At 47.5% G+C, this 24551-nt stretch overlaps 1 protein-coding gene across 3 annotated transcripts in view; it reads right to left on the minus strand.

Moving 5' to 3' along the window:
- Nucleotides 1-5018: 5018 nt before the first annotated feature.
- Nucleotides 5019-24551, minus strand: part of RUNX2 (RUNX family transcription factor 2) — a 245892-nt gene continuing 226359 nt past the window's right edge. For 2 of the 3 annotated variants that reach the window (XM_028847501.2, XM_028847502.2), the window contains one exon: nucleotides 7657-8906. In XM_028847501.2, coding sequence (XP_028703334.2) covers nucleotides 8299-8906 — 608 coding nt within the window. In that variant the 3' untranslated portion in view covers nucleotides 7657-8298. Of the gene's footprint in view, nucleotides 7293-7656; nucleotides 8907-24551 lie in introns of those variants that run through there. The other variant, XR_013417038.1, reaches the window with a different exon arrangement.

Consider the following 24551-nt stretch of genomic DNA (forward strand, 5'->3'; position numbering starts at 1 on the left):
TGGCTGCAGCCCTGCCTGGAGTCAATAGAACAGAACTTCTAAGATCTCAGAGAGGGGGGTTCCCAGACCATTTTCTGCCCCCATATCATGCTTAAAGCTTCACTGTACATTAGAGGCCCCCGGTGTCATCTCACATTTAAACTCCAAACGTCTTGCCCGTAAATCTTTAACAACTGTGAACAGCTATGACAGTCTTGAATGTCCGTGGTTCTGTGCGTCTGTCACTCTTATTTTCTTCTTTCCTTCTCTGACTGTGGAAGTAACTAACCCGCAGCTGGATGCTCACTGGATATTTCACAGCTGCGGAGACCAGGACAGCGTTTGTTCACTCAGAGAAGCCCAGCCAGGGCCGTGCGGAGTTCAGCGGGTTATCATGTGCTTCCGGCTTGATTTGTGGTTATTCTGGTTCAGTGACTATAAAGAAATGAGCAGCCTGGCTAGACAGGAACTAGTTGAGAAGCCTGCCGTGGAGGAGAGGAAACAGAAATACTCAGATCGCAAGCATCTTTAGGTTTTTCTTTGACGAGAAAGACATTTTCCTTGTCACACTCTTGGCAACTGTCTGTTCTCAGCCCCCAACTCTGGTTAGCCCCGGCCGAGTCATTTGCAGGACGCCTCGGGCAGCAGTGTCCCTGCCTCCCTGCCCTACTGTGGGTACCAGCAGTAAATGTCCATCACCAGCCTCAACCCCCTAATTCACCCGACAAAGGGTTCCACTGCTTGATTTATCCTGAGAGAAAAATTCAGCAACAGCAAGAGACTTAGAAAAGCCATAGGCGTCTGACAGATGAAGTAAGAAAGCTGCCGATTCTACATTTCAGAGTCTGAGCCTATGAAGCTGACCAGACCTACATATAAAGAGGGAGTCTTGAATGTCCTAGGAAGACTGTCAACCATTGCTAGGTGAACGATCAGACAGGTCATCAAGTCAGGGACTGGCAAACTTTTTCTGCAAAGGGTCACATGGTAAATATTTCCAGCTTTGAGGGTCACATACAGTCACTGTCACATCTTATTTTTTCACTAAGACTTAAAAATGTAGGTCAGGCACAGTGGCTCACACCTGTAATCCCAATACTTTGGGAGGTTGAGGCGGGCAAATCACGAGGTCAGGAGATCAAGACCATCCTGGCTAAGGCAGTGAAACTCCATCTCTACCAAAAAAAAAAAAAAAAAAAATTAGACAGGCATGGTGGTGGGCACCTGTAGTCCTAGCTACTTGGGAGGCTGAGGCAGGAGAATGGCGTGAACCTGGGAGGCGGAGCTTGCAGTGAGCCGAGATTGCGCCACTGCACTCCAGCCTGGGCAACAGAGCGAGACTCCATCTCAAAAAAAAAAAAAAAAAAAAAAGTGAAAGTCATTCTCAGTCCACAAACTATACAAGAGCAAGTCACTGACTTGTTTGCTGACTGCCCCTCACCCCAGCCTGTGGTTTAGACAACCTAAAATTGTTTTTTATTTTAAATTTTGCATCCACTCCCACTGTGCGTACATGCATGTGCATGAGCATGTGGCCTGACAGCTCCAGGCAGTCCCAACGCGCCACACCTCACCTTCCTGGGTAGAAGTAACACTGGAGAAACTCACTCCAGAGAGCCAAGACGTGCTATAGCAGAAAGAACACAGGCTTCAGGAGACATGAGGTTTCCTCCCAGCTCAGTGTTGCATCTTTTCTGTGCCCTGAGCCAGTCGCTTGCCCTTTGTGACCTTCCGAGATCCCTTTGCAGGGTGAAGGGGGTCAGGCCAGATGATGTCCAAGCTCCCTCCCAAATGCCATATTTCCTGTAGGCATCCCAAACCCATTGAGGAACAAATGAGGATGTAAGAGAAAGAAATGGATACAAATCTCTTCTATTTGTTCACTCTAGTTCAAAGCACAGCTAATTTTGAGGTGACCACCCACCGCATCAGAAAACCCCCTTTGGGAGCAGAGTGGCTGGCACAAGCTCTGCTCAGGGAGACCTGGGAGGAATGCTTGTCAGCCTGGGGGTGCCAGCCACCCCTGCCATGCTCACCATGGAAACAAGCCATGCAGCCCGCACACCAGGCCAAGAATCTGGGCAGCTCGAAGGAGCCATGCCATTGTGGGCAGACACCGAGGCTCCCAGAAAACAAGCAAAGGCGAGGCCTGGAAGCTGCAGCGGAGACAGGTCATCATGACCTTCCCTCCCGGGCCACAGCCAGACTGGCCAGCGGACAGGTCTTCATCTCCCTCCAGGCAACCCAGGCATCCCTCAGGGAGTAAGAGATGGAGCTCACCGCTGCCAGCGTGGGCCCAGGGACTGCTCCCTCCATCAGCATGTATTGGGTACCAGCTACACGCCTAGATGGTGTTGGGCATTACAGGGACAGGATGGACAGGATACAGTGCCTGCTCCAGAAGAAATGGCTGGGTCAGAGAATTAGCACCCTCCAGTGACCAAATGGGCATTAGAAACAGTACTTTGTGCATTTTGAAGGAAGAAGCTGGAGCTGAGAGCCTTGAAAGATGTTCCTGGTGTCTCTCAGCAGGGGCTTTGCACATGTACTTTATGGAAATGGTTTGAGCCCACCGGGCATCCTGCCAGCCGCATCCATGAATGCATAGGTTAGAGTCAGCCTGCTTGAGCAAAGGAGTAGTGGGGACCTTGCTTTTTAGGAGGCTTAGTAATAATTTGGTAGCAAATGCCCTTGGACCTTGGGATACTAATACAGTCACCATAGAGACGTATAGAAATCCTCACATTTTCTAGTTCTCATGCAGAGTTGGTTGTCGAAGTCAGCTGGTCTAAGGGGATGAGAGAAAACGGTGATAACACACAGTAACAGCCAAGTCACCTTGTACACGGAACGTGATTAATAACATTGATCTTAAAGGGCCTAGGGCTCATTGGTGCTTCAGAGCCATCAAGTTGGATAGCCTGCTGGCTTCTCTCCTCCTCTTTCCTGCACCTTGTCCTCTGCTTCAGCCCCTTCTTTCTCCCTCCCCGCACGACACTAATGCTGTGGCTGATGGGGGATGAGGGTATTGGTAAGGTTCTTTGTTTTCCAGCTTTCTACTCTAGTTGCCGGGCATTTTCTCATTTTTCGGAGACCTATTACTTCCAGAGAACAACTTTGCCGCCACCTGGGGGAGACCCACTAGCCAAAGGCAGCTCAACAGTCCCAGGGCTTTGACCTACTACCAAGAGGAAGTCCAACGGGAGAGGCAGCCCCAGGTGGTGGTACAGCCAGGGCCCTGGAGACAAACAGATCCTGTCTCTGTTCGGTACCAGTTCTATGACCATGGGCAAGTCACTTGACCTTTTTGTGCCTCAGTTTCCTGATCAGTGGAATGGGAGTGATAGGCCCTACCTCCCAACCTTGCACACAGGGTTACTGCAAGGAATTAATGAGATCTTGTATGTAAAGCACATAGCACAGGGCAGGGACCTGATAGGAACCCAATAAATACTTGTGCAGGTGTCCTTTTGGTAAAGGAAGACGGCCAAGGCCCAGCCCCTGGGAGATATGTGGCTATGGTTTGAATGTCTGTGTCTCCAAAATACATATATTGGAACCTAAGACTCCATGTGATAGTATGAAGAGGTGGGGCCTTCTGGGAAGTGATTAAGCCATGAGGGCTCTGCCCTTATAAAGGGCTAGAGGGAATTGGCAAGATGTTTTTCCTTGTGCCCTTTCACCTTCTGCCATGTGAGGATGAAACAAGGGGGGTCATCTTGGAAGCAGAGACCAAGTCCTTACCAGACACTGAATGTGCAGGTTCCTCCATCTTCCCAGCCCCCAGAACTGTTAGGAAATAAATTTCCGTTGTTTATAAATTGCCCAGTCTCAGGTATTTTGTTATAGCAGCACAAAAAGACTAAGACTTATCTGCCTCATGGGCAGGCTGGCTTCCTGTCTCCCAGAATGGCAATGCACACTGGTTAGCCTGCCCTTGCCTAGGGCCTAGCACTCCACCAAGAAGGTTCAGAAACCCCATCTGTCTGTGCTCTGCAGCAGAGCCACTTCTCTGGGCCAGTCTCCCATAGCATGTTCTCATGGCATAGACTGAGAGCCAAGGGCGGCGATCACCACAGGGTTCTTCCTGTGGCTAGTTCCAAAGAGCCAAGCCCACCTCTGCTGGCATGAGCACTGCCCATGTCACTCTGTGGTGCCCCATCTTCACTGCCTCCGTGGCTGCTATGCCCCTTCTCTACCAGTTGCTCTCTTTAGCTATCCCACTGCTTTGACCCGCAGTACTACTTGCACTGATCATTTGCCTCCTCGCTGTCAGCTGCATTCCCAGCCTTGTTTGCTCTGCTCTAGCATAGCACAGTGAGCCTCCACACGCTGCATTTCCCACACGCCCTCCAACAGGCTTTCAGTGAGGTTCTGTGAAGAGGAGGCACTGCCAAAACCTTGGATGGTTCCTCCCTGCTGGCCTCTGGTGGGGTCTCACGCAGTTATGACACTGCTGTTGACACCCAAGGGTGGCAGTGGCAGTGGCTGCAGTGGCAGGGGCTTTGGCCTAGCAGTGCTGCTCTTGGCTTCCTGCTGAAGCAGCTCAGTTCTACAGCCATGGCTTGGAATCACAGCGATTCTGGTTTCCAAGGAGACGTTCCCCCTTGGCTCCTCCAGTCCGCAGCTGGTGGTGCTTTTCTGCAGCCGCTAGTCTTCGGATAACCTTACCTGACTGCCACTGCTCCTCCAGTCCTTCCATCACCCAGTTTCTGATTCCTCAATTAGACCCCCTCAGTGTGAAAAACCAGGAGGGCTTCTGGTTCCTGACCAGACTCACACACCACTTGAGTGACCATGACTCATCTCTTCAGCATGGTTTTGCACATCTCTGTTTTGGCCTGCTGTGTGCTGATTTTAAAGTTTAATCTTCAGAAGATAGCTTTGTTTTTATTTCCCTTTTTCAAAGTTTTTAAATGGAGTCACCCCAAGACCCCAGTGTTCCTCCTACCATTCATTCACTTCCCCTTTTTGAACTTTGGTGAAGCCACAGCAGCACTAAAAAAAGAAGTTAGGAGTGTATGCCCTTGGACCGAGCAATCATACCTCTAGGAATTTACTTACACAGCATAATTACAGAAGAGTAAAAACATGTACGCTCAGATAGATTCATTACAGAATTGCATATAATAGTGACAAATCGAAAGCATAAATAAAAAAATGGTTAAGCAAATTTTGCTTCACATATAACATTGTTTTTTAAGTGAAAAGATTTCTATCATCTATTATCAAGATTTAAAAAAAAAAAACAGGCTACAGAACAGCAGGCTTACTATGATCACAGTGAAGTAAAATTGCACACACATAGGTATTTGTATTTAGACACAAATGTTTCAAAGAATAGTTGCCAAAATATTAACAGTGGTTATCTCTTAGGGGTGGATGATACTTTAGGTGAGTTTTATATTCATAAGCTACCTAGATGTGTTCAATCACTATATCTGTATTTAGGATTTATAGGCCAGCTCCTCTTTGTTTTTGAAAGATTTCAGTGTTTTGTTATTGTTTTTAATCAAATGCAAAAGAAGTCAGTTAAAATCAGAATGAAATACTGTTCAAATCAACAAATGAATAAAAACTTGATGCTCCCAGTTGCTGCAGTCGATGCCAGTTTTGCTGTTTCTTCAGCTAAAGGGTAGATCACAGGGCAGGACAGTCACTTTGGGCCATCAATTCTTCTCCTGAAGAAAAGAAGGGGGAAGCTCAGCTCAGATCTGAGTCTATGACTCTCACTCTACCAGAGTTGCCTCCTAATGATACAGGACTCAGGAGAGAGGATGTAGCAATAACTCGATAACCATAAAAGGACATTTGGACAGCACTTTCCGGAATACCAAGCCCATCACATTCATGTCTGATTTTGATTGACTGCGGTACAGCGATGTTATCTCCATTTGATTCAGATTAGGAGACTGAGGCTCAGGGGGATTAAAGAACACTCCCAAAGTCAAACCACAGGAAGCCTGGCCTCCCTGAGAATACTAATTTCACCACACCCTGCTGCCTGTCTCCACCCCTTTGAAACTGCTTACACACTGGAACTGTTGATAATCCCTCCCTGTATGAGACACTAGGCTGGGATGCCCGGGAGGGCAGGGACCTTATCCGATTCATCTTGTGTCCCCTGAGGCATCAGCATTATAGCACTCAATAAATGTTTGTTGAATTAGCTTGAACTTCACTCGAATATTGTTAGAAGTAGGAGGCCAGAGCTAACACACTCTGAAAAAAAAAACCACCAAAGCTTTGGTTAAAGTTGAGGAATCTAGGCGCTGTGGGGTACAAAGACAAGCAGAAGTTCCTGGGGAACAGTGGCAACTCCAATCAGCAGGAATTCCAGAGCAGACAACCCCTCATTACTTTCTTGCTACTCACAGTGTGTCTTGGACCAGTAGCATCAGCGTCTCCCTGGAGCTGTCTAGAAATGCTGAGTCTCAGGCCCCGCTCCAGAGCTTCTGAATCAGAACCTGCATTTTCACTAGCTCTCCATGCAGCTCCTGCTTATCAAAGTCTGTGAGGCACTAGAGGTGCACAAACTCTACCAGCCTCAGCACACCAGCTGTGAGCCCTACAAGTGCTCGCAAGTAGGGTTTTATTTTGTGCAATGTGGTCTCAGACCCTTCGTTTGTTTGTTTCTTTTTTTCCTTTTCTTTTTTTGAGATAGAGTTTTTTTGAGACAGAGTTTCGCTCTTGTGGCCCAGGCTGGAGTGCAATGGCGTGATCTCGGCTCACTGCGACCCCCGTCTCCTGAGTTCAAGCAAGTCTCCTGCTTCAGCCTCCCGAGTAGCTGGAATTACAGGCGTGCGCCACCATGCCCAGCTAATTTTGTATTTTTAGTAGAGACAAGGTTTCACCATGTTGGTCAGGCTGGTCTTGAACTCCTGACTTCAAGTGATCCACCCGCCTCAGCCTCCCAAAGTGCTGGGATTACAGGCGTGAGCCACCGTGCACAGCCTTTTAGTTTGTTTCTGAAGAAAGAGCAGCATAGCATGTTTGCTTCTAGCAAAGAAGTGCACTTGATTAAAATTCTAATAGGAAGAGGAGAAGAGCCCTGCCTCACCATGGAAAGCCAGATTCTGGAGAAGGGTCATCCCAAATTTTTGAAATTCTACATAGGTTAGTGGATCTCAACCAGGGGACAGTGGCAATACCTGGAAACATTTTTTGGTTGTCTCGGCTGGGGAAGCTGGTCATTCTGGCAGTGAGTAGAGGCTGGGGATGCTGTTTCCTCCATATTTATTGCCCAGTCACTCTGGAACTTGGTTTCCACTCAGTCCAAATGAGAGGAGTGGGTCTATCAAATTTATGGAGATCTGGGAGATATGGAAATAATCAGAAGAACCATTAAAAGCCTATTCTTGTCAGGTGCAGTGGCTCATGCCTGTAGTCCCAGTTACTCAGGGGGCTGTGGTGGGAGGATCACTTGATCACTTGGGAGGTAGAGGCTGCAGTGACCTGAGATTGTGCCTCTGCACTCCAGCCTGGGTGACAGAGTAAGACTGTCTCTTAACAAAAAATAAAGTATATCAAATTTAAAAAGAAGGTTATACTTCACAAGTATGAGAAAAGTTCAGAAACTCAAGGACTATAGGAGGGCTGGGACAAGCAACTAAGCACAGAGAGAAGGGGGCCCTGCAGAGGAAGAAACGTGGCAGGGAGAGCCCAACGCCCAGAAAGTGGATATAAAATTTTTTTTATTACACAAAATACTTTCTTATTCATAAGAAAGACTTAAATACCCCCCTTTTCCCCAAATACACCAGATTTTGTTTCACTTCTCTATTTTCCAAACTTCTTGAAATGTGGTTGTGAGAAAAAAAGTATTTTTCCAAAAACGATTTTAAAAACAAACAAACTTGTGAACGTCACCAGAGATGGATGCCCCACCAACGCCGCCAGGGAGGAAGGCTGGAGCTGGCCTCGCTGCTGCTTTGGTGACATGCTTTGAGCTCCTCTCCCTCCACGCCACACGGAAGTCACAGGAATGGGATATGAAAGAGTGTTTCTCTAAGCATACTTCGCAGGGTGCCACCGCCGTCTCCAGGCACTTTTTCTGCTAGGAGATCAATACAAGAGAAGGGCATGTGAAGGGCCAGGAAGCCGGGGCAGGGACCGCCGTGAGAGAGCCGAGGAGGAGGGTGTGAGGCGCAACCGGGTCTGTTTCACGTTGAAGCGCGAGGGCCATGCGTTCCCCTAGGCAGCTGCGCAGAGCAACCGCTCCTCCGCCGGGCGCAGCTTCGCTGCTGGGGAAGGACAGGCAGGGATGCCTGGTGCACGCGATGCCTTGGCCCCGGGGCGGCCCAGCCTCGCCGAGCTCCATTAGTTGGCATCCGGAGCATCTGGCAGGGGCTCAGGCTGGGGCCCCAGGGACGAAGCCAGTTTGGTGAGAGCCCGCGCTATGATGTCCAAGTGGCCGTTCATGGTCCGCAGCTCCACCAGGATGTCCCCGACGTGGGCCTCCAAGCTCGCCACAGCGGCGGGCCGGGCGCGGGGCGGCGGGGATGTACTCGCGTCCACGGTGCCCTCCTCCCTGCCCGCTGTGCTGGGGCGCGGGGCGCGGCTCCTTTCCGGGCCCTCGGCCGGTGCCAGGACGGGCAGCGGCCGCTCCTTGTCATCTCCGCGTGTGCCGGGAGAGGTGGTCGAGGGGCAGCCAGGAAGCCACTCGACCAGACGCGTGGAGGTCTCCGGGGAGGAGGCGACAACTGAGTAGAGGCCTGTGCGCCGGGAGGCGCCGGAGCCCGGGGGCGCCGAGGCTGAGGGGAGCGGAGGCAGTAGCGGGGGCAGCACTGGCGGGCCTGGGGAAAAGGCCTGGGGCTCGCAGGAAGAGGAGGAGGGAGAAGGCAGGGCAGCGGTGGAGGGGCCTGGCTCCTCCGAGGAGAGGAACAAGGTGGTCGAAGACTGGGAGTCCAAGGTACTGGGCTCCGAATCTGTCAGGGAGAAAACGAGAGTCACTCAGGCATGCATACTCATCAGCATTTATTGTGCGCCAACTCTATGCCCAGTTCCATGCTAGGTACTGAAATGAATGAGAAGGTGGAAATGTATTTCCTACCCCTCAGAGCTTGCAATTCAGTAAGGAAAAGTGGGTTACATGAGCAGTTAATGACCAGAGAACAAAGTGAAGAGGGTGTGGTACAGAGCCTAGGTACTCAGGGGCAGAGAAGATCAGCGAGTCCAAGAAGGCATCCTGACCTAGCTCTCCACTGGGTCTCCAAAGGTGGCACGGGTGTGAAGACAGAGAGGGAGGTGCAGGCAGGGGACCGTGCTGCAGCTTATTTGGAGGCAATCTTGCCAAGGACAGCCCGTGAAGACTATGAAAAGAAGGGCCTTCCCCAAGATGGCCGAAAACAGAACTGTGTTAAACAGATGACCCTCCACTGACCCAGCAGAGGGAGGCTCTCAGGGTGGAGGGGAAACAGTTCAGGGCCGGGAGCCAGGAGACCTTAGTGCTGATTCTTGCTCTGCCGGAAAATGCCCTGGGACCTCGGGCAAGTCCCATCCCTCCTTGGAGACTTGGTTTCATCCTCCCATTTATATAAGAAGGTTGGACCCAATGGCCTCTGGAACCCTTCAGGACGGATCATCCTGCCTTTAAAAGTCTGCAGCTTGAAGCATTGATCTAAGTTCACAGTGGACGCACTTAAAAATCTGGAAGCACTTTACAGACCGACTTTTGTTAGTTCTCCCCTAATCCCTTGAGCTTCCTTCCAGGTAGAAAGCAGGTGGCAGCTCTTTGTGACTGGGTATGGTAACAAGGTTTACCAACCTCAGATCAAAGGAGCCACATGAATGCGAGCTACCTTAACTCAGCTATCTCAGCCACCCTGGTCGCCGCCTTTGGGGAGACGGTCCATGCTCACCCTGGAAACAGTTCTGAGTTTTACTGGAGCCAGGTTTGGAGGCTTCTCTCCTGGTTCCAGCTAGAATCGTCTGCGCTTGGCTTTCTGCATTGTCAGTTTGGGTGCCCACGCTGGTGCCCCGCCCTTTGGGGATTCCAAGCTTTTCAAAGGCAGAACTTGCTTGAGTACCTCAGCTTATTATCTTGGGGAGGGTGACCTGATGAAAGAGTCAGTGAGTAAACATATCCCCCGCTGCCTGTGAACATGTGTGCTCTCACCCTCGTCATGGGTGAGCTGTTCCTTCATCTGGTGTCTGGCTCAGACTCAGAGAAGCCCTAGTCATCTGGGGAGAGGTTGGTCCCTCATCCCTCCCAACTCCAGTGTCCAACAACGTTCTCACAGAGCTCACAGGCCCCAGATGTCCAGTTTGTGTGGGAATTGTGTCTGAGAGGATCAGAGAGGCAATTATTCCTCAGGTGACAGCATTTGAGGAAAAGCCAGCAATGTGCCTGAGAGCTTCTCTGACGGAAAAAGTTCATGGGGCCAGGCATGGTGGCGCAGGCCTGTAATCCCAGCACTTTGGGAGGCCAAGACTGGTAGATTGCTTGAGTCCAGGAGTTTGAGCCCAGCCTGGGCAACATGTCGAAACCCCATCTCTACAAAAAACATGATGGCATATGCTCGTAGTCTCAGCTACTCAGGAAGTGAGGTGGGAGCATTACTTGAGCCTGGGAGGTTGAGGCCGCAGTGAGCCATGATCACACGACTATGCTCCAGCCTGGGCAATAGGGTGAGACCCTGTCTCAAAAAGAAAAACAGAGAAAGAAAAAGCTCATGGGTACTTTCTGCTGTTGACTTTCACAGAACTGCCTCTCCTCCACCAAAACTACATTTCCCCAGGTGTCTGTGATTATCTTCTTTTAAAAACCAAGAATCATGGCTACTTCTAAGAACTCAACCACTATGAATTGAAAATGATAAAGGAGAAACTCCACAAACTGTTTTCTCTAGTTTTACTTGAGAAATATTAATGAGCTTCACATATCCAATTCTCATAGCAGACAAAAAAACCTCTATATTAAACCAAATAGAAGTCCAATGTGTAAAATGAAATAGAGGGAAGCGCACAGAATATTCTAGGGTAGAAGCAACTTAGAGACCTAATGCCATCATAAAGGTAGTGATAGCAATGATGCTGAGTTTTCTCCAGGCTACCTGAGGTATAAGAAAAGTGACCTCGGCTGGGCACGGTGGCTCACACCTGTAATCCCAGCACTTTAGGAGGCTGAGGCAGGCAGATTATGAGGTCAGGAGTTCGAGACTAGCCTGGCCAACATGGTGAAATCCTGTTTCTACTAAAAGTACAAAAATTAGCTGGGTATAGTGGCATGCACCTGTAATGCCAGCTACTCAGAGGCTGAGGCAGGAGAATCGCCAGGAGGCAGAGGTTGCAGTGAGCTGAGATTGTGCCACTGCACTCCAGCCTGGGCAACACAGCAAGATTCCATCTAAAAAAAAAAAAAGAAAAAAGAAAAAAAGAAAAGGAAAAAGAAAGAAAGAAAGGTGACCTCTACAGCCATTAACTTAATAGGCCCCAGCAAAACCTTGAACCAAAGAACGCTGGCTTAGTGAGTGTCAAGATGTCTCAAAGAGAAACCCTTCACTGTTGTTTCAGCTCAAACTTTAAAACATGTAAAAAAGTTGTTAAGACTTAACCCAACCACACTGGTAAACAGAACTGAAAATCAGAATCACCGTTTTCACAAGCCACATCACCTCCCAGAACTTTCTCCTGGCTGTCAGGAAACTTGGTTGCAGCCCTAGCTCAGCTAAAATTGGCTAAATGATTTATAGGTCTCTTCCATCCAAGCAACTGCTCATTTTATCCCGAATTTGGTGCACGAGCTTTTTGAATCAATGACATTTTTATGCATCTTTGGGGATTTCTACAAAATAATATCAGAGTCTCGCTGTACAAACACAGGTCTGTGTGGAGGTTGGGGGCCCTCAGGTGCAGAGTTGAGTTCCTCAGAACTCCCTTTCTCAGCCCTCCACATGGTCTCTGGCCCTTAGCCCGCTTTGCTAGCCTTCTGAGCATGATGGCTACATGACATTTTGTGTACTTTTCTTGTTAGCTAGAATTTAAGCCCAGAGAAAACAGCGACATTGCTTATTTCATTCTCCACTGTATCACCAGGGCCTCAACAGTGCCTGGCATATAGTAGATGCTTAATAAATACTTGTCAACTGAACACCATGTAATCATCATCAGTCTAGAAACACGACTCTAAATGCAATAAACAGATCCAGCTGCATGTTGTTTGGTCATTCAGCACTCCGGTTATTTATCGAGTCCGTGCAATATTGGGTACATACTTCTACTTTACAAAATGTGTTTCTTGTTTATCTGATATTCAAATTGAACTGTGCATCCTGTATTTTATCTGGTACCCTCATAGGAGATTGACATTTTCATCCTGCCTATTTCATAGATGAGGAAACTAAAGCAAAGTTGGGTTAAATGTTTTGACACAATTTCAGAGTTAGAAGGAATCTTTGCTGCCATTTGGATTAATTGCTTAAAACGCGGAAGTAGAGGCCAGTGAGAGAAAGTGACTTACTGCTTGGTGACACAGCTGAGAACAGAAGTGAGAACAGAGAGAACAGTGTCTCCTCTCTCCTAGTTATCCCTTCAGGATCCTGATCATTCAGTCATGGAACAAATATGTACTAAGAACCTACTGTGTGCCAGGTGCTAAACTATATTTTAAGACACAGCCAAACCAGGCAGAGTCCCTGCCTGAAGGAGCAGATCAGGCCGTGGGCTCTCTGTCCTCCCACAGAGTCAATGAAGTGCACATAGGGGTGCAGACCTCACCAAGTCAGATTGTCTCTCTGTGCATATTAAAACCCAGAAGGCAGATCAGATTAGGGCGGAAATCCAAAAGAGCTGCACAGCAGACACCCATCAGCTATAGTTAGCACTGATTTGCTTATAAAACTTTCACCCTCATTTGCAAGAAGGCGGACTAGAGGCTGGAGTATGAGCCGTTGTCACCCAGCAACGGAGTGCAAACTTTCCACCATAGCACTTCTTTCTCTCTGCTTAGCCACCCCTATCTCCCTCATACATATGATTGGTTTCTGAGGGGAGAGATACTACTTCTTGAGGTGAAGGAAGTGGGATTGAACTAAATAGTGGTTATTCTGGTTTCTTCCAAGCCTAGAAATATCTTTGCAAAAGTCACTTGAAAAAAAAAAAAAGTAACTAACAAGCATTTGAGAAGTGATCAGGCTCTCTAGAAATATTTTAAAACCTGCAAATTAAAATAATAATGAATTACTATTTCTCACTTATAAACTTGTCAAAGTATTCTTTTGCTAACGCTCATTGTGAAAAAGATTGCCGGGAGAGAAGCATTCTAATACACCGATTCTACTTGAGTAGATCAGTACACCTCTCTAGAAAGCAACTTAGAAACATGTATGATACTGTTTAATGAGAAAGGGAAATTGCCACATCACATTATTCAGATGAGTGCCACTGCTTACAGGAAAATGTGTATAATAAAGCTTGGGAGAAAATAGATGGTGATGTTAGGCATGTTCGGCATGTACTGGGATTGTAATTTTCCGAATTTTCAAAGATTTCTGCAGTGACCATGCATGGACATGCCTTCCCTCATCACTGACCTTTGAGCCCAAAGTGACTGCTTCCTACCAAACCTGGTATCAAGGTCTTCTGACCACTTTCTCTTCAATCGTGTTGCTGAGTTGAGCTGAATAACTTGACTGGTAACTATGCACTTTGAAAGGCCAGATGTCTGGGCGTTTTTTGGGGGGCGGGGTGGGGTGGGGTTCAGTCAACCTTTTTGACATCCATTTGGTATTCACCACTGACACCCACCAGCCCGGGGCTTAGGCTTCCTCTGTGGAAGAGTTGAAGTGTGCACCTGGCTATGGGAACATGTGGTTCATTTGCAAATAAGACCTTCAGACCCTCTCCTTAAAAGCTATTCCTTCCACTGGCTTCCCCTTCTCCGTAAATGGCCTTCCGTGTGTTCAGCCAAACACTCAGGACTAATCTTTGACCCTTCTCTTTCCCTCAATTCCCACATTCAATCTGCCAGCAATTGTTGTCAACTCTACCTTCAAAAGATACCCAACCTCTGACCATTTCTGTCTCTAGGCAGTGGCCCAGCTGTTGATGGCTAAGCTGAGATCAGAAAACAGGTCTTCGGAGTTCCAGGTCAACACTTTCTCTGCCACACCTAAAGCCTTCTAGATTTGGATGGACTATTTAGAATGCATCTCCCAACCCCTCTCAGCCACTCCCTATGACTTGCCCCAGGAAAATCCTTTGCCTAATTCTTGGCCCCCCTTTAATACATTTTAGGTAATATCTAAATTTATTCATTGATTCATTCAAGAAATGCTTATTGAGCACAAACTGTGTGCCACACAGGATGCTCCATAGTGCACAAAACCAAGCCTACACTCTGTCCTCATCACGAGGGCAGAAAATAATCATACGAAACAAATGTGTGATTGCAACAGTGACAGAATCTACATGTTATAAGCTAAACATAGAAGAGGAGGATAAAAAATCCCTTCTAAGTAGGAGGGTCTGACCTCTGGAAGGTTCTTCCAGGGAACTCTGCTTGAATGGAGTTCTGAAGGATTAGTAATTAAGTAGGAGGGAGGAGAGAACACTGGAGCATGAGCAAAGGCCTATGGCAGGAGGGAGTATTGCAAATGTGTGGGACATCTGGAGAAAGCCAGTGTGACAGGAGTGCAGAGAGCCAAGGGAAGAAGGCATGCAGCATAATGATGCTCAGGAGAGGAGTACTATATGATTTACACTGTCAGTTATCACTCAATATTGATTCTCCCCTTCCTCCTCCTTTTCTGCTGGGCTATGACCACTTGGGAAAAAAATTACATTTTCCAGCCTGTCTTTCAGCTACCTATAGCCATGTGACTAAATTCTGCACAGAAGGATGCAAGTAGAAGTACTGTGTGCAATTCCTCCTTCCTGTGATCTGAGATTTGGGTGCAATGGCTGGAACTCAAGCAGCCCTCTTGGACTGTGAAGTGAAAACTGCATACTAAGGATGACAGAGCAAATAACTCAAGTGGTCTGAGTCCCCGATCACTTAAAGGAGTTGCTATGCCAATCCTCGCTGGTTGAACTGCAGACTCTTCACACAGAAAAGAAAATCTTATCTATTCAAACCTTTATTAACTTGGGTTTTCTGTCACTCATAGCCAAACCAAATCTTGATATACGTGGCCTTGTCAGACTTGTTAGAAGTTTTGCCTTTATCCCAAGAGCAATGTGAAGCTTTGAAAAGATATTAAGCTTAAATGTGCATATGCGTGTATGTGTCATGATCAGTTTTATATTTTGAAAAATTTACTTGTCTGCTGGTGGCAGGTTGGGAGGACAGGGGTAGACAGAATAAAAACAGTAGAAACAGGAGGTTGCAGTTGCAGGTGAGAAATTATAAAATGACAGTGGTTTTTGCTAGGGTTGTGGCTCTGGAGATGCAGAAAAGTAGATTCTAGAGATAGTTGGGACGTGGAAACAACAGGACTTACTATTGTTAGGGATTGTTGTTAGGGATGTGGCGGGGTGTGGGGAAAGAAGGTCTCAGAGAAATGGGTCCCCTACCTGGCTGCTGCTTCAGTGCAAGGTTCCAGAAATCCTGGCTCCAGAAGGGGAACTTTCCCTTTCTTATTCTCTGGAATCTGGGTGGCCCCTTCCCAGCTCACACCCAGCCCTCGAAAATAGCTCAGCTCTGACACACCTCACCAGAGGCGGCTCTCAGAAACATTTTCCCAGGAACCTGGAGGAAGGAGAAAGTCTATAGCCTTCGGGGACTGGAGGAGAAGAGGAATGGAAAGAGGAACAGATCTGTCTGCAAGAGAAGCAACATCTCCCAGCACTGCAACCAGGCCATTGCCTTTGATGGTTCAGACTTGGCTGAGTTGCTGCCTGCTGTCTTCAGAACCACCGGCATACAAAAGGGAGGGCTGAGTGTCTGATGAACTCAGCCCAATAATATTCACTTCTTTTATTTTCCAGGAACGTCATGAGACCCACAAGGCAATCTTCTGGTTTTAAGACCTGGTGAGTCAAGTCTACAAATACCTCTGACTCAATCTGATCCCAAGTTCTCACCAGGCATCTCCTAGGAACGTGGCACAGCAGGAGAGCTGGAACTGACCAGCCCTCTGCAGGGAACAGGAGGGTTGGTTTCTCTGCTTTGGGGTTTGGGGAGGGAGGGGGTGAAAAGGGTTGGCTGCAGTGGAAATGGTGGGATTCTTGACTTGACGCTGATCATGCTCACAGTAAGAGCTGACATTGATTGAGTACTCTCAAACTCCAAGTCATGTGTTATCTCTTCTCATCTTCACAGAAAACTACAAGTGGTTTCTGTCGTCAATCCCATCGTACCATTGAGGAAACTGAAGCTTGGCTATGTTAAGAACCCTGGTCACTGGCACAGAGCTGTGATATGAACTAAGGCAGCTGATGCCAAGGCTATTCCATGTGAGGGAGGGCATGTGCTTTCCAGAGTTTTTGCAGGCATGGGAGGAGGACTCAGGAGAGCTAGCATTTGAGGAGGGTCTTCTACACTCTAGGCCAGTTATATGCCACCTTGACTGCACATTAAAATCACCTGGGGAGTTTTATAAACACTATCGGTGCCCCCGACCAGTTAAATCAGCATCTCTACGAGTCATACCCAGGCATCCTAGGTTTTAAAAGCTTTCCAGGTGATTCCAATATGCAACAAGTGTTGCTCAATAAAAGCAAGTTTCAGGATTGTTTTTTTTATTTTTTCATTTAATGACCCTATATCCATTTGTAAATGGGGAAGCTGAAGCTCACAGAATTTAGATGGCTTGCACAAACCCCATGGCTGATAAGACTCATGTCTTGATCTGTATCTGGCTGATTCCAACACCCATGTTTGTTCAGTTCATTCCATTCTCTCTCATATTTGGGCATCCTCTATTTTGAAAGCATGCGATTTTTTAAATATAAATTTCTTTTGCAATGTTAATTTTGTTTGTTCAAGTCCAAGTGCTGTTTAGGTCAGCTGCCTGAGAGTAGCAATGCAGTCTATAGCCACTGAGTGGGGTGGGTTGGCCCAAGGGTGGCTGAAAGCACGGCCTTGGCTTCATCCAGGCTCTGCTGTAGTCAGCGGGCCAGGACCTCCAAAGAGATGTCCAGGAGCCCTGGCTGGGATGCGCCCACTGACTCCCCCAGGCTGAATACTGGCCATCTTCTGTGGCCTTGACCCCTGAGGGGCCACCATCTGAGAATGAGAAGGCCCAGCCCTGGGGAAATCCCTAGTCTCTGCTTCCAGCAGTGCTAGTGATTTCCCAAAGAGTGACATTAGGAAAGTCATCACACATTTATTTCTGTATATATCATTCAGAGCCTAATTTTCTGGAGGCTGAGGGTTGAGCTCATCAGAAACAGCCTTCATCATCAATTGAGTTAACAAAGCCAAGTCAGGAAAAGTGAGAAGGGCAGCCATCCAGATGGATTCAAGCAGCCAAGAGGTGCTTCTGCTCAAAGACTACCTTAAAAGAAGGGAAGAGACAGAAGTGAGACCAGACACCTGTACACCCACGTTCATAGCGGTATTATTCACCAGAGTCAAAACGTGGAAACAACCCTCGTGTCCATCCATGAATGAAAGAATAAACAAAATGTGTCACCAACATACAATGGAGTATTGTTCAGCTTTAAAAAGGAAGGACATTTTGATATATGCTACAATATGGATAAACTTGGAGACCTCTGCCAAGTGAAATAAGCCAGTCACAAAAGTTAGCACACAAAATATTGTATGATTTCCTTTGTATGAAGTTCCTGGAGTGGTCAAATTCATAGAGACAGAAAGTAAAATGAGGGATTAGTGCTTGAAGGATACAGAGCTTCTGTTCGGGAGGATGAAGTTCTGGTGATACTTGCCCAACAGTGTGAATGTACTTAAGGCCACAGAACTGTATACTTAAAAATGGTTAAAATAGTAAATTTCATGTTGTGTATACTTTACCACAATAAAAAGGTGGAGGAGAAGTATGACACCTTAATTCACAATTTTGTCCAAGCACTTGAAAGATCTATATATGGCATTACCATAAATGTTTATACAATGGGAATGGGAAGAGCTGATAAAACAAATTGATATTGAGAACATGATAGATCAGGTATGGGTTAAGCACCCCAGGAGGCCCCTGAGGATGAGGATTACTTACCCAGCCCTGAACCCTAACTAAACATGAATGCCTCCTCAAAGATGTCTGATTTTTTAGTCATCAGGGTGTCAAATTCTACTAAAATGGCTTTGTTGAGACTGTGTGGATGCAGGTTGGGAGAAAGTAAAGTCTAGAGCCTGACACTTTCAGAACCACTCTTACACTCATCTGCATTATAAACAAAGTGTTGCAACCTCCAAGCATTTCACAGTCAAGCTGCTGGCTCAGGTCACTCATTCCCACTGGCAACACCGGCCAGCGTTTGGGTCAAGAGCCCCGTGGTCTCACCCAGGCTTCCAGACACCTCATCCCTTTTTTGCTCGCCCTGCTCCAACTATCCCTTGAAGGCACCAGGCACATTCCCACCTCAGTGCCTTTCCACTTGCTGTTCCTGCTGCCTGAAATGCTCCTCCCTCAGACATCTGCATGCTATCTCCCTCATCTTCTTCAGCCTTCACTCAAAGTCACCTTCTCAAGTGTGCTTCTCTGGCCACCCTACTTAAAAGTGCCACCCCCCACTCTACCACATCATCCTCCTGTCCCCCTTGCTCTGACCACAGATGCTATCACTGTTCCACTCATATGGCCAGGGCATATGCCTGGGGGGGAAATTGCATGTGCAAATGCATGAGGCTTGGAAGACTGTGGCCTCAAAGGCTGTCTGAAATGGCTGGAGTGGAGCGTGCATGGGGCTGGGGGACTTCATGGAATGGCTTAAAGGGTAACAAGGACAGAAGGTTGAGGGAGTTTGTCTACCAAGCTAAGGAATTTAAACTTTAGCAGGCAATGGGGAGCCACCAAAGGGTTTTAAGTAGGAAAGTAATAGATTTGATTTGCCTTTTAAAAAGATTACTTTGGCAGCCAGTGGAGTGGAGGCTGAAATGGATGGGGTAAGGCTGGAGGCAAGAAGACCAAATGTAAAAGTAATATCTTGAACATTGATGAGCTCAAATGATGTTACAGCAGAAGGGAACGTAAGAATGACATCCAGCCAACCAGTATTAGAAGACATTTTTTTCTAGGAATAGATTGAATTTCAATAAAAAGAAACTTTCCTGCCACCCTTTATGACAATCCTGTGAACGTTGGCTCCTGCCCTCATTCAAGTTGGCCACCCTTGGTCTTTCATGCATCACCATTCAATAAAAGCAAGCATGGGTTTTATGGGATTGTTTGGAGAGCCCTGAGCCAAAGTTTTCAACTCACTTAGGCAAGGCTGCTCTGCCAATTCCTAAATTGGCTGTTTTTTACATATAGGGTGTGAAAGATATCTCTATGCATCTCTAGGAACACACCCATTTGGAAGGAGACACATGTGACTATATATAATATCTTTATGTGCTTTTTGAAGGGATGTTTATACAACCTGCATATTCTTTGGCATGAATATTTTTGTAGAATGGTGAAAGAGAGAGACAGCATGAGAAAGCTATTCCTATGCCATAACTGACTTTGGCTCACAAAACGAAATGCAAAATAGATTATGTTCCTTAGCAATGCCTCCAGGGTTGAACAGCTCCCAAGTCAACCCACTTAATCCTTCCTCCTGGAGGGTCACTCACCTTTGAACCTTATTTTGTAAAACTACCATTAAAAAAAAATAACAATGATATAGCCCAGTCCAGGCCCTACTGAAACCCAGGTTCCCTGCCCCCAGAGGAAGAGCTCACCAAAAGAGTCATCTTGCTTGTAAAACTCGGGCTGCTTGAAGAACTTGATGGAAAGAGCGGGGTAGTAAAAGACGGCATTTTGGCTTTAACAAGGCCAGGAAGCTCAGAGTTGGACCAGCTGTATAGTCTGAACAAACCCAAGAATATTAGAAGCCGGGGTCACCTGGAGCCAGGACACCACCAGGAATGTGGGGAGCAGAGACAGTCTGGCGAGGAGCAGCAGGAACGACCGCAGCCCCCTGCTGCCAGCTCCCATGTGAGTCAACAGGAGGGCAGGGGGATGGCCAGGACAGGCAGGTAGGAGGAGTGATCCTGCAGGGTGAACAGGCAAGCTGCGCCCAGCCACATGGGGTTCACTTGGGCCCTGTTCACACCATCAAGCTCCAGGACCTCCGGGAGGAGCCAAGGGTGACAGATGTGCCAGCCGGGACAGGCACCTCAGAGAAAAAGCCTCCTTGGTTTGTTCCATGGTGTCCCTTTGCCAAGTCCCCAACCCACACTAAGCAACCAAGCAGGGGGATGCCCCATCTGGAGAGGAGGGAGGTGATGGCTCCGTTCCCCAAAGCAATAGACAGCAAGGTTTCTCACAAGGATGTTCAGGAAGTCTGTGGCAGGGCAGTGGCAGGGCAGCGGAACTGGCTGAGTCCTCTAGCACCTTCCATTTGCCTGGGGAATAAAGTAACACTGCCTACCCCTGAACACACTTGGTAAACATCTGGTAAGAGGATAATCCTGTTTCTCTCGGCGTTCCATGGTGCCCTGGGAGCAGACGCTGGCTCTTAACAACTGATGCCTCTGGTGTCTGTTGCCACCTCTTACCACCACCCCCTTGCACTCAGAAGCAAATAATCCCAAGAGATGGCAGGGCCATATTCAGTTCCCTAATTGTCCCATCCAGGCACTTTTAATGCCCAGTCCTTTCTCCTAAGAATTCCTCTGAGACCAGAGCTCCCAGCCTTGCCACTGTGTCTCTCCCTCAGGACATCTTTTCTAATTTGGGTCTGAGCTTTTCCATTCCTTCATTTCATGCCATTCCTCCTAATGATAACCCTTTGTGCCAGGTTCAATTATATACAAAGCTTAAATGAGCAACCCCAACTCTAAATTTGGCCCTGTCCATTGAAGGGGGTGGGGGTGCCTTGGTCATTTGGCTTTGCTCAAAAAGAAAGATGCTGCTCCCCATGGGGAAAAAACACCAAGGAGAGGGGGAAAAACTTTTGCAGAAATAAACATCTAGAAGAAGAAACAGACCAGCGCTGGCTGCCCCTGGTCACTGGGGCTTGAAGCTGCTTCCGCATCTTCAGGCAGGCCTGGTAGGACTCTTTGTCCCACCACAGGCATGCAGAAGCTACAGACATGCTTTGATTTTTCCTTTTAAAAACGTCCTCCGATGTGACCCTACCTATGCTCTCCCTGCAGGGTTAGCAGAGGGTGAGATGAGAGCATTTGCCAGGAATTTCCTGACTTCTGTGAGTTTTTCTCAAGATCTGGTCATGAGTCAACATGATATACTGGGACACATGGTGGAGCTTGCAGTGGACTCCCCTCCCTTCTGGAACATCAGGAAAACCATGTCCCTGCTGAGTAACCCTGGGCAAAAATCCCAAGGCCCCCTCCCACTCCCTGACTCTCCCTCTGTACTGTCCCCAGGTTAGAGGAGATAAGAGAAATACATTTACAACAAACTTGATCAGAATATTAATATTCTCCAGAACTACACAAAGATCCCTGTTTATGCAGCTCACCTCCTTTCAAAATTAAGCTCTCTTGTATGATTCCGTTGCTCTTTATGTTTTTGGCATTTAGAAAATGGGAGGAGGGGGTGATGAGGAGAGGAATGGAGAAGAAAGGAGAAGCAGTGCCCAGATTCACGATGACAAGATCTGAGACCCTAACACAGCCCCTGAGAGGTCCAGGTGAACTGGGCTGCCAGATAGGTAGAACTAGCTATGCAGTTTTATTAATGTTGACAACCCATCTGAAATACTCAAACAAAGTAGATTCACTACAATTTCCTGTGTGAGTTCTGACTACCAGAACTGGCTATCCTGGCCACTGGAGTCCAGCCATGACCAGTTTCTGCTAGTGATAGTTTAGAATTACCCCTAAGAGTTTAGGGGAGAAGCTCAATGGAAATCAATGACATCCTTCCATAGATCTTTGAATTAAAACAAATGGAGTGCTATCATGAGACTGTTAAATATCTGTGAAGCCTGGCCTCAACCCGGGTTAATGGGAGCAGATTCTGGGAAGCACTTTGCAAAATGTTGGACACAATCAAATAGCAAGGAATTGTTGGTATCACCATAGTTGGGGTTCACTAGCTTCAGCTCTTTGGGCCAAAGAAAATGAAAGTCTTTTATGAATATAGCATAGACTCACACCTGTAATCCCAGCACTTTGGGAGGCCAAGGCGGGCTGATTACATGAGGTCAGGAGTTTGAGACCAGCCTGACCAATATGGTGAAACCCCGACTCTACTAAAAATACCAAAAATTAGCCAGGCGTGGTGGCGGGCAGACGTAATCCCAGCTACTTGGGAGGTTGAGGCAGGAGAATCACTTGAACCCGGGAGGCAGAGGTTGCAGTGAGTTGAGATCATGCCATTGCACTGCAGCCTGTGCAACAGAGTGACAGTCTGTCAAGAAAGAAAGAAAGAAAGAAAGAAAGAAAGAAAGAAAGAAAGAAAGAAAGAAAGAAAGAAAGAAAGAAAGAGAGAGAGAGAGAGAGAGGAGGGAGGGAGGGAGGGAAGGAGGGAGGGAGGGAGGAAGTCAGGAAGGAAGGAAGGAAGGAAGGAAGGAGAAAGAAGAAAGAAAGAAAAAGAAAGAAAGAGAAAGAAAGAAAGAGAAGATTTTCTAATATCCGTGAGAGTTTAGAGGTGAATATCTTTATTCCTGTCTTTCAAATGCAGAAACTGAGGGGAAAAGACATCAAGTGAGTTGCAGGCACTGAGGAAAATAGGACACGGCACTTCCGACCCCTTAGGCCCTTTATCACCTTCTAGCCCAGGACCCTCAGGAAGGGTCAAGGCATCCTTTGTTGTGGAAAGCACAACTTGGGAAGGAAAAGCTCAACTTGAAGGAAAAGCTTGCTGAGGAGAAAGGCCCTGTTCCTCCTCTCAGCCTTTCCCGTGTGCTGATGTCAACTGTCCAAGTAACAGATGGAGGTGGTGGGGCAGGTGGGCTATTCTGCTGTCCCCGGCTGTGCTGGCGTCAAACTATCCACTCTCCCCACTGTAGCTGCCAGCCTGGCATGTTGTGCCACCTGCCAGACCTGGTTCCTGAGGCCACAACAGAGTTCTCATACTTTCTACCATTCTGAAGGAAAAGTAGGATCAGTATTTTCCAGGGCTCTTTCAACCAAGGTGAGGAAGGCAACTGTCCTCTTCTCCACAGGCCTTTCTCCCCTTTTCCCACTTCCCCTGTCCTCTCGCACGCAGCACACAGGCCCATGGTCTCACCACCCCCAAAAAACACAGCTCCCCAGTTTCCTTCTCATTATGGGGAAAAAAACCATTCTGAATGGCTGCTTTTTCACGTACATATAACAGCAAAAGGGGAATAAAATGAGGCAAAGAGGAGTAAAATTTTAGTGAACTATAATTTTTACATTTTTATTTAAAAATGTTTATTACACATTATATTTTATTATATATTTTTATTATTTCTTTATTTGTGCATTTGCTTCTTTATTTGTTGTAAGCCGGCAGAGCCTTTCGTTTTCCCAGCCGACCATTTTCTACCATCTGCTGTCTGCCTATCGAGGTGCAGGCCGCTGGGAGAGCCTTCCCTGAAGCAGAAGCTCCCTGGATGCACGCAGTTGGCGCCCAGGCTTTCTGAGAGACCCAGACCCAGGCCACTTTCATTGGCGGGCTCTGGAAACATTTTCTTTCAAAAGCTCTGGGCTGTAGCTCACTTATACATAAAATGAGCAAAACAACACTCTTTCCCACTGCTATGCCATGAGGTTTAATTGTTGCAAATTTGTGAAGTGTTTTAAGATCCTTGGATTAAAGAAGTTATATGAGAAAAAAATATTATTATAGAGTGGAATTCTGCTTAGTTGTCATATGTTTCCTGTAACTCTTCCCCTGTGTCTTATATAACTTGGAACAAGTACTATGAGCTATGAGGCCTTCAGAAAGCCTTTAAGTAATTTCTTGGCCTGCTTTCTTTACCTTTAAAAAAAAATCCTTCTTCTACTTCTTCTTTTTTTTTTTCTTTCTAATGCAGCCAGAACTCGCTCTCCCCTAATCCGTATGATGAGAAAGGAAGTTGCTTGGTTGGGGTGGCCCCTTGTCCACCTGGGTACTTCCTCGTCTCTCCTCCCTTCCTCTCCCTTGCCTTTGCTCCCCACCTACACCTTTTCTTTTTACCCTCATATACACATTCATAAATCGAAATAAATTTGACTTTGAGCCCCGGCTCTAAAATTTGCTCTACCTCTTGGACCAACTGCCAAAACGCGTTACTGAGTGAGGCTCCCTGAAGCCGAGCCTGATGTGGGTTGAGGCCTGGTGATGGTGACAGAACAGAGCCTGGCTGACCAAGGAGCACAGGAGGCCCTGAGTGGCTCTTCCCCACTAGGACCTCCCAACATCAGCGTCACACCCGAAATGCGGGAAAACAGCCAGGCAGCTGCTACTGTGGCCATGCAGCAGCAGCCAAGAATGCCCCTTGTCCTGGCTGCAGCTGTGTCCCTAAACAGGTGCTGCCTGGAGGCCGGGCATGCCTGCATGTGTCACATCCTTCCCTGGGCACACAGAAAGGCATCCCAGATCAGG

The sequence above is a fragment of the Macaca mulatta genome, chromosome 4 (assembly GCF_049350105.2).
Source record: "Macaca mulatta isolate MMU2019108-1 chromosome 4, T2T-MMU8v2.0, whole genome shotgun sequence".
NCBI lineage: Eukaryota > Metazoa > Chordata > Mammalia > Primates > Cercopithecidae > Macaca > Macaca mulatta.